Source organism: Zonotrichia albicollis, chromosome Z, assembly GCF_047830755.1.
Source record: "Zonotrichia albicollis isolate bZonAlb1 chromosome Z, bZonAlb1.hap1, whole genome shotgun sequence".
Classification (NCBI taxonomy): Eukaryota; Metazoa; Chordata; class Aves; order Passeriformes; family Passerellidae; genus Zonotrichia; species Zonotrichia albicollis.
In genome coordinates, this window is record NC_133860.1 from 6,108,726 (window position 1) to 6,118,922 (window position 10,197).

Here is a 10,197-nt window from a genome sequence, read left to right on the forward strand (position 1 = left end):
TCCAGGCAACAACAGACAGAACAAGAGGACACAGTCTCAAGCTGCGCCAAGGGAGATACAGGCTAGAATTAAGGAGGAAGTATTTCACAGAAAGAGTGGTCAAATACTGGAATCATCTACCCAGGGAGGTGGTAGAGTCACCATCCCTCGAAGAGTTTAAAAAAAGACTGGATGTGGCACTTGGTGCCATGATCTAGTTGAGGTGTTAGAACAGGGGTTGGACTCGATGATCTTAAAGGTCTCTTCCAGCCTAGAATTTCTGTGATTCTGTGAAGGAGCGGAAAGCTCCTTGTGTGAGATACAGAGGGGAAGGAAAGTGATATTGGTCATAGGAGCCTCTGCATGACTGCTTGATGGATCTGGGGCGCGTGTGGAATTTACTTGTCCCACTTGCAGTGACCCAGACACAGGAAGGTTCCAGAAGTGAATCCCTGGCACCCTGGTGTCCCCAGTAGGAGTGTGGGGCTTTGACTGTGGGTCACTCTACAGGACACCAGGCTTGATGGTGCACATGGGCTACATCTGCCTCAAAGGGAAAAAGGATCTTGGCTCAGGATTTAGTGGGGCTCCTTTAGTGAGCTTGAAGTGGGATTGGAAGTGGCAAGGGAATCAACCAGGCTCACTTGGGAGAAGCGTGGGCACTGCACACCCATGTTTGCTTGAGAGTAGAGAATGGAAGCAGTGCTGCTGCCATCAAAGGTGATGAAACTGTAGCAGAAGAAATGGAAAAGCAGGATTCTTGCCAGAAGGCTTTCAGACATAAATACTACCAAAGAAAGACATTTGCATCTGGGCTTTTTACAGCAGCCTGCATACAGGGCTTCTGATGAGGATTTCTGAGGAATAAGACATGAGTGCCTCTGCATTCCCCTGCACAGTGCTGCCTCCCAGAATACATCAACCTTTCTCCGTTTTGCTCCCTATATTCTTATGCAAAATAAGGAAATTCAGTAGAGGGGAGGTCCAGGAATTCACAGGCAATGTGGGCATACATTGGGGAGTTCAGAGACATCACTATGTCATGAGGTCACAGAGCTCTCTTTGATGCGAGGTTCCAAAACTCCTCCTTGTTGTTCAGTGCTCACTCTCGACAACACTGCAGCCGCAGCAGCAGCAGCAGCAGCCGCAGCAGCAGCAGCAGAGTGTTGCGAGCAGGGGGGATCATGGCCCTGAGGCACTGCCTCCTGCTCCTCTTTCTCCTGGCCCTGCAAGCCCAGAATGCCCAGAGTGCTCCAACAGCTGGGCAGGCAGCAGGTAGGCAGGCAGGGGTCAGCACATAGCCCTGGCTGGCAGCAGCGGGGCCAGGACTAGGGCTGGCTGAGCCAGGAGGCCACCACGCTGTGGGCAGTGGGGCAGACACAGCAGGGGAGGAGTGAGGGGCTGCAGCTGCTTTAGGGTGCAGCATGGGCAGAGGTTCCTAAAGAGCCCGGAGGTGGGAAGGTGTGGGAATCTACAAAAATCAGAGGGTTTCGGGAAAGTTGCAAAAGGCTGGCCTCAGAGACAGCAGAACTGTGATTAGAGCTAAGCAGCAGCCATGAGATAGGTCAGCAGAAAAATTATTTTTAGTGTAGAAAAGCAAGGAGAAACACAACAATAGTCGGTGTATTTGTACCTTAGCTAAAGGAACGTTGCAAGATAAGTCTCTATGTGTTAAGTGTTTTAATAGTTACAATAGCAGTAATACCTTGAACACTTCCGTGTGTGCGACAAATGATAGACAAAGCTATCAAGGAACTTTTTTATCATAGAAGAAAAAAAAAATGTAAGAAATGGATTCACAGAGAGTTCTCGAAATCTCACAGAGATATTAAATGAAAGTATAGACATGGAAGAAAGTTTTAAATTAAAACCATAAAGCCGACAATACTTTTTCAAACGTAACTTGTAACTATTGTCAAGCATAATTTATGCCTTTTAAACTGACTAGATTTTCACAACATTAAATTGCTGTGTTGTAGCAATGCTTAGTGCAAGCAAAAAAATGCTTTAAGTAAGTAATAAGCAGAAATATTATAATAAAGATACGAAACACAAATCATAACTATTACGATTATAAAAGTTCCTTTTTAAGTGAACCAAGAAGGAGAATTATGGGAATCCACAATATCAGAGGATTTTGGGAAAGCTGCAAAAGGCAGGCCTCAGAGACAGCAGAACTGGGATTAGAGCTGTGCAGTTGCCATGAGATAGGTCAGCAGAAAAATTATTTAAAAAGTAGAAAAGCAAGGACAAATAGAACAATGGTCTGTGTATTAAGGCTTGTCTAGAATAACTCCCTAAACTACAGAAAAGTTTATCTAGCAAGGTATTAGGAAGTTTGAAGGTTAATAATGGGGCCCTGTGCTTTGTGTTTTAAGGCTTACAAGCAGTTATTGTATTTGAAAAAAGCAGACATTGTTTCAACCAAAGGTACATGTGCTTATAGTGCTAAGATAGAACAACTGTCAATATGCTTTTGCTGTGCGTGATTGGTCCAAAAAGTTATAAAGTAAGTTGTAACACTAGGTTCTTTGTCTGCTGCCTGGAATGTGAACTGATGGCATCTTCCCATTCTCAAAACCATGTAATGAGAGTGATGCTGGAAAATAAATCAGCTCAAGGCACGTTCCACAGAAGTCCGGCCCCTTTTGATTTGTACGTATACCCCAGGCCCGCGATAGGAAGGGGCAGTTCAGGCCCAGAACATCTGCGCCACATCTCCATCACTCAGCTCTGGTGTTATCATCACTCAGCACTCATTATCCAGCCTCCAGGCCTGGCTCCGGGGCTGGAGGGGGTCGTGTGGGCACGCCATGGCTTTTCACTTCATGTGAGAGCTGCCAGCTCAGCTGCCAGACCCCTGTGCAGCTGTGAGAATACAGAACCACCTGTGTGTGTGCCCTGTCAGTCAGTACCTTCCACATCCAGGCCTTGAGGTGTGACCATGAGAGGAGTAAACGTGATGCTAACTTCTTGTGTGTGCTTCGTTGTAGTTATGGACACAGAGAGTGCTCTTTCAGACCCTGAGCTAGAGGCAGATACCGTGATGATTCCAAGCTGGAACCTCAAGCGTGAGTAGTCAGTCTCTACTGCCTTCACAAGAAGGAGCACTCCTTTTCCCTGTCGTACTCATGAGAAATTCACCTGCATAAGCGTAACTTTCTTTCATAAATCAAACTAGGGAAGAATTATGACACAGTTCCTGAAGGATTCCCTGATGTTGCAGAGGAGCTCCTGACAGCCTTGGAAGAAGCCCCATCTGGTTGGTATATCCCATTCTGTTAACCCTGAGACCTGGGATGCAGAGAATTACTTTCCTCTGGGCATGTTCTAAATCCTGCATAGCCAGAAGCGCTCAGTCAATCTTGCTGCAGGGACACCCCATTTCACACCTCCTGGAGTGAGCCATAGAAAAGGTCCAGCACAGCATCTTCTCACAGCTGTGCTTCCAGATGATTGCCAGGGGCATCTCCAGCTGCTGATACAGATGTACCATTATTGGCCAGAGCTGCTGTGTGCAGACATTGGCAGCCAGAGGCTGGCAAAAGGCCTCTGCTGAATTTGTTTTCACCTAACACTCAGCACAGCACGGAGGCAGAAATGATATCCCACGCAGTCTTGGCTGCCCCTGCCCATCCTCAGGCTCAGGGATGGGTTGAAGCTGGACCTCAAGTATGAGTATGAACCAGAAGGCATTCTTTCTCTGGGTCATTTGGTTGATTAAGTTTTGGGTGGTTTGGGTCTGCATTTCATGTTGCATGGCAGAAAACTTGGCTATGGATTCCTCTTGTCTTTGGGCACAGCAGGCTCCTCACTGCCACTTGCCAGAATTCCCAGGCCATGGTACCATGCTTGTGGTAAGGGGCAGTGGCTTCTGGTTAAAGTGTCCAATGTGTTTTGTGTAGAGAGTATAGAAAGTATACTCCCTATGGAAGAAAGTAACAGTGTGCCAAGCTCACACGAAGAAAGAGAAGTAATACGGGACACCAGCTCTCTTGCTGAGCCTGAGGAATATTCCGGCGAGTGCTTGGGCTATGCTGTCTTGGAAGAAGAGCAGCATTTCTGCTGTATCCCTGCAGTGCTCTCCATGGATGAATTGCAGCTGCCCAGCACACAGCCCTGCCCTACAGCCCAGAGGAAAAGACGGGGGCAGTGCTGCTCCCTGGCACACACTGGGCTCTTCCCCATGAGAACCTCTTGGTCCCTGATGCTGAGACACCAGAGCCAGAGGAAAAATTCTCTGAACAAAATAATCCTCAGGCATGTGAAGCAGACTGTGGAATTATGCCTAGTGCAGAGTGCAAACATTGTCTCTCACATTGTCTTTTCTCCTGTCAGGGTCAGCTGCTGGACAGTGGGAATCCAGCAAGAAGTACCTGCTAGCATCTCTTGCGGTCTCGGCTGTGCTGCTCCTTGCAGCAGTAATTGGGTGCATCGTCATGTATCAGCTGCGGAAGAGGGACACGTGAGTTATTCATTGCTGCCATTGGCAATGAAGTGTTTGCACCATGCTGCAGTGCCCAGGCAGTTCTGTGGAAATCGCTGCAGTGCGGTTTTACTGTGCTCCAAATTCCTATCTATGAGGAGTCTCCTTGGAAATCTGTTTCTACAGGAGAGCCCAGGAAGACATAGAGGCATCAGGACAGGACTGGGACTCTTCCTGGGAGAGCCGTGGCCTGCTTAGAGATGAAACTGAGTCTGGAGAAGGTCCAGGAAGCGGCGAGGGACCCCAAGCTAACGGGTTCAGGGACAGCTGCCGCCTGTTTCCTGAGATCTTTGCAGCAGAGCTGGCCCAGCTGTACAAGACCATGCAAGCAGACCCGTCACCTCAGACCACGTGTCCCAGCTGTGCTCTGGCTGAGGGGGCTACTTCACGGGACCACTGGGTTTCCCTGGAGTCTCCTCTGCCCACAGCCTCGTGGTGCGCCTGCCACCAGTACCAGCAGGAATATTTTATGTTTGAAGATGAAGATTAGTGATAGTGGTAGTGGTAGTGATAGGCATAGTGGTAGTGGTAGTGATAGAGTGATCCTTTCAGTGATACTGATAGATAGTTATAGTAATAGGGATGCTTTTAATGATAGTGATAGTGACAGTGATAGATAGTGATAGTGATAGATAGTGATAGTGATTCTTTTAGTGACTGTGATTGTGATAACGATACTTAGTATAAGAGGACCGTGCTTATTTTAGTGATAGCGATAGTAATACTTTTAGTGATGATGGTAGTGATATTTTGTATCAGTGGATGATGATGGTTTCTGTGACTTTGAAAAATAAATCTGTTTCCAAAAGCAGTAAATTCTTGCGTGTTGTGGCTGTTTCTGTTGGGGTAGAATGCAGGGAGATTGGAGCAGGGCTGGGGGTGGGACAGGAACTATGAGAAACTACCACTGCAGTGCAGGTCCTGTTTGTGCCAGCCTCAGCCTGCTTTCCCAGCAGCGCCCATTCACAAGGCTTTCCTGCACCAGAATAAGGACATGCTGGTGAGGAGTGACATGCAAAACCTTCTCTAGGAGCTCATGTGGGATGTTGCCCCGAATCAGGAAGGTCTGGGCAGAGAGGGAAGATGTTGTGGGAAGGATGGCTGTCCTGTGTTCAGCACATCAAGGAGACCTGAGATGGTGACTTAGGTCATGGGAGATGTGGCAGTCCCCTCCCCAATGAGCTCAAAGAGGATGAAGGACCAAAAAGCCGGAACCAGGCTTTGCAAGATACTGAGGGGAAGGAATGTTATCTTAGTCATGAACATTACTAAAACGTATTTTGATAACAGAGACAGCAATTATAATAAAAATGACAGTCTTTTCCCACTCGCTATGGGAAGAACGCCAAAGGTGGAACAAAACACAGGAAGTGTGCTGTGGTGTTTTGCTTGAGCGAGGGTGGCAGTTGCAGGTGGTGTGTGGCTCCTTAATTGCTGTTTTGGGACTTAACTTTTGGTTCAGGGAGGTTAAGACTGGAATGTAGGATTGTAAACAAGGAGGCTTTCCAGAAGGAAAGAATTGACCGAGTGCCCGTCTCAGATGCAGAAAGCGAGGAACTGCAAGAAACCAACACGCCAGGGAACTGCTGTCCTGGGCTCACGGCTCAGATTCACTGTGGCCCTGCAGGCCTTTCCCCGTGGCTGCTCCAGCTCGGCCATCTACAGCCAAAGCTGGAGGTGAGAGTGCAGCAAAGCTGCTGTCCAAGAAACGCAGCCCAGCTCTCTGAGGCTGACTGTTGCCTGCAGTGTGTGGGGAGGATATTGCCAGCAGCAATTGCCAGAGAGATGCTTGAAGGCAACTCTGCACCCTGTGGGGTTTTGGAGGGTTTCTTCTACTTCTGCCTCAGGCGGTAAGGACTGTCCCAAGACACTGCTATTCCCTTTGGAGTGGTGACGAGGAACCACAGAGCTCCTCACCCTTGTCCCTCTCCTCTCCACAGCAGCTCCAGCTCCACCTCTGGGCTGGCTCTCATGGGCCTCTCAGCAGCCTCTGAGACACCCGCCTCCTGAGAGGGCTGCCCAAGGCTCTTTTCAGAAGAGAGCTGTGCCTCAACCCTTGAACCAAGCCTCACAAACTCTTCTCGTATGGACATGCACACTTGCAGTCCTGCAGATGCACATGTGAACTGAGAGCTGTGGGACGTATATATGCATGGTCATGCTCTGCAGTGCTATTTCTCAAATGCCTCAGCTGCTTCGAGGGAGCTGACATGCCACTGCAGCAGGAAAACCCCTCTGGGTTCAATGGGCTGCAACAAAAAGAATGCCCCTGGGTTTCTCCTCGTGTGTTACTCTGTCCAGATGCCAGTCCCTTGTTTTTTCTCTGTATCCCTTTTCCCTCCTACTCCGTCTCTGTCTTCCTGTCCCTCCAAAGCTTCTTCAAGAATCTCCATCCTGCCCCAGCCCTGTTCCCGTTCCCTGCTCTAGTTGTCTCTCCGTTCCGTGTCTATTTCTCGGCTCCGCCCCCTGTGCCACGCTCGGCTCAGGCTCCCAGGCGAACTGCGCCGGCAGCCGTTCTGTGCAGCCGGGACACGGCGGGGAGCTCTCATGCAGCGGCACGACAGCGGCCGGTCGGGCCCGGGACAGGCGCCTCGGCCCTCGGGCCGGAGCGGGGCCGCTCCGAGCCAGCGGGAGCAGCTGGAGCTGCGGCCCGGGGAGCGGGGCCGGCACAGCCCCACAGCCCCGTGCCCGCTCCTCACGGCCCCTCTGCGAAATGGCGGCAGCGCGGGCCAAGGAGGCCGCGGGCTGCGGGCAGCGCTGCCTCCGTGCCGTGCCACACGCCGCAGGCGGCTTCAGCAGCACCACAGCTGCTCTGGGGACTCGGCTCCCACAGCTGCTGACGAGCCGCCGAGCAGCACAATGCTGCGGAGTGCGCTAAGGGAGAGACTGCGTGTATGGCCAGTTAGGAACAAAGAAGGGCAGTGTTCATCGGTGCCTCCCCTCGGGCAGGAATGGGGGGCCAGCTGGGCAGCCTGCCTGGCTTCTGGCTAGGAGATGTGACCAAGACACCCTGCAGCCTGCTACGGCCCTCTGCTCATTGTGTGCTGCAGCCTTCAAGGTGAGCAGCGATCTCTGCTTGATTCCAGAGCACGGCATTGGCCGAGTTTCTGCAGCTTGTCGGCTGGAGACTGCTTATGAGCCTTGGAGAGACACCCCAGGGGAGGTAATCTGGCAGTGCCTCTGTGCTTGCAGCTCTAAACAACTGGGCCTTAACTGGTGCTTCAGGGGCAATGATACCAACGGCGCTGTTTTAAGGCTTTCCAAGAGATTCTGAACATAGCGTGCCTGGCACACAGAAGTCCTGAATATTTCCTTCCCACAAGAGCTGTTTGGCTAAAAGGCCACCCGTGTTAGCTGCAATCTGCAGCAGCCGGCACATTTGTGTGTGTCCCATGGCAGTACCTCATGGTGTCCAGGGACAAGAAGAAGGGAGCTCAGGGCCTCTGGATGATAGCTTGGGGATCTGGGGTGCATGTGGTATTTACTTGTGCCACTTGCAGTGACCCAGACACAGGAAGGTTCTAGAGGTGAACCCCTGGCACCCTGGTGTTCCCAGCAGGAGTGTGGTGGGGCTTTGACCGTGAGTTACTCTAGAGGACACCAGGCCTGATGCTGGCACATGGGCTACATCTGCCTCAAAGGGAAAAAGGATCTTGGCTCAGGATTTAGTGGGGCTCCTTTAGTGAGCTTGAAGTGGGATTGGAAGTGGCAAGGGAATCAACCAGGCTCACTTGGGAGAAGCGTGGGCACTGCACACCCATGTTTGCTTGAGAGTAGAGAATGGAAGCAGTGCTGCTGCCATCAAAGGTGATGAAACTGTAGCAGAAGAAATGGAAAAGCAGGTTTCTTGCCAGAAGGCTGTCAGATATAATTACTACCAAAGAAAGACATTTGCATCTGGGCTTTTTACAGCAGCCTGCATACAGGGCTTCAGATGGGGATGTCTGAGGAATACGACATGAGTGCCTCTGCATTCCCCTGCACAGTGCTGCCTCCCAGAATACATCAACCTTTCTCCGTTTTGCTCCCTATATTCTTATGCAAAATAAGGAAATTCAGTAGAGGGGAGGTCCAGGAATTCACAGGCAATGTGGGCATACATTGGGGAGTTCAGAGACATCACTATGTCATGAGGTCACAGAGCTCTCTTTGATGTGAGCTTCCAAAGCTCCACTTTGTTGTTCAGTGCTCACTCTTGGCAATACTGCAGCAGCAGCAGCAGCAGCAGCAGCAGCAGCAGCAGAGTGTTGCGAGCAGGGGGGATCATGGCCCTGAGGCACTGCCTCCTGCTCCTCTTTCTCCTGGCCCTGCAAGCCCAGAATGCCCAGAGTGCTCCAACAGCTGGGCAGGCAGCAGGTAGGCAGGCAGGGGCCAGCACATAGCCCTGGCTGGCAGCAGCGGGGCCAGGACTAGGGCTGGCTGAGCCAGGAGGCCACCGCGCTGTGGGCAGTGGGGCAGACACAGCAGGGGAGGAATGAGAGGCTGTAGCTGCTTTAGGGTGCAGCATGGGCAGAAGTTCTTAGAGAGCAAGGAGGTGGGAAGGAGGTGGGAATCTACAAAAATCAGAGGTTTTCGGAAAGTTGCAAAAGGCTGGCCTCAGAGACAGCAGAACTGTGATTAGAGCTAAGCATCAGCCATGAGATAGGTCAGCAGAAAAATTATTTTTTGGTGTAGAAAAGCAAGGAGAAACAGAACAATAGTCTATGTACTTGTACCTTAGCTGAAGGAACGTTGCAAGATAAGTCTCTATGTGTTAAGTGTTTTAATAGTTATATTAGTAGTAATACCTTGGAGACTTCTGTGAGTGCGACAAATGATAGAGAAAACCGTCAAGGAACTTTTTATCATAGAAGAAAAAGAAGTAAGGAATGAATTCACAGAGAGGTCTCGAAATCTCACGGAGATATTAAATGAAAGTGTAGACATGGAAGAAAGTTTTAATTTAAAACCATAGAGCCGACAATACATTTTCAAACATAACTTGTAACTATTGCCAAGCATAATTTATGCCCTTTAAACTGACTAGATTTTCATAACATTGAACTGCTGTGTTGTAATGCAGCAATGCTTAGTGCAAGCAAAAAAATGCTTTAAGTAATAAGCGGAAATATTATAATAAACATAGGAAACACAAATAATAAACAACATCATTATAAAAGTTCCTTTTTAAGTGAACCAAGAAGAAGAATTGTGGGAATCCACAATATCAGAGGATTTTGGGAAAGCTGCAAAAGGCAGGCCTCAGAGACATCAGAACTGCGACTAGAGCTGTACAGTTGCCATGAGATAGGTCAGCAGAAAAATTATGTAAAAAGTAGAAAAGCAAGGACAAACACAACAATAGTCTCTGTATTAACGCTTGCCTAGAATAACTCTCTAAGCTACAGAAAAGTTTATCTAGCAAGGTATTAGGAAGTTTGAAGCTTAATAATGGGGCACTGTGCTTTGTGTTTTAAGGCTTACAAGCAATTATTGTTTTCCAAAAAACCAGACATTGTTTCAACCAAAGATACATGTGCTTAGAGTGGTTAGATAGAACTACTATCAATATGCTTTTGCTGTGTGTGATTGGTCCAAAAAATTATAAAGTAAGTTGTAACATTAGGTTGTTTTTCTGCTGCCTGGAATGTGAACTGATGGCATCTTCCCATTCTCAAAACCATGTAATGAGAGTGATGCTGGAAAATAAATCAGCTCAAGGCACATTCCACAGAAGTCCGGCCCCTTTTGAT

General features: G+C 49.3%; 1 protein-coding gene across 1 annotated transcript; it reads left to right on the top strand.

Annotated features, from left to right (window-relative positions):
- Positions 1-1,404: 1,404 nt before the first annotated feature.
- Positions 1,405-5,280, top strand: LOC141727197 (uncharacterized). Its single transcript, XM_074533291.1, has 4 exons — positions 1,405-3,050; positions 3,161-3,241; positions 4,318-4,444; positions 4,592-5,280. Exons 1-4 carry the CDS (start codon positions 2,924-2,926, stop codon positions 4,953-4,955), a joined length of 699 nt encoding a protein of 232 aa, XP_074389392.1. The 5' UTR covers positions 1,405-2,923; the 3' UTR covers positions 4,956-5,280.
- The last annotated feature ends 4,917 nt before the right edge of the window (positions 5,281-10,197 follow it).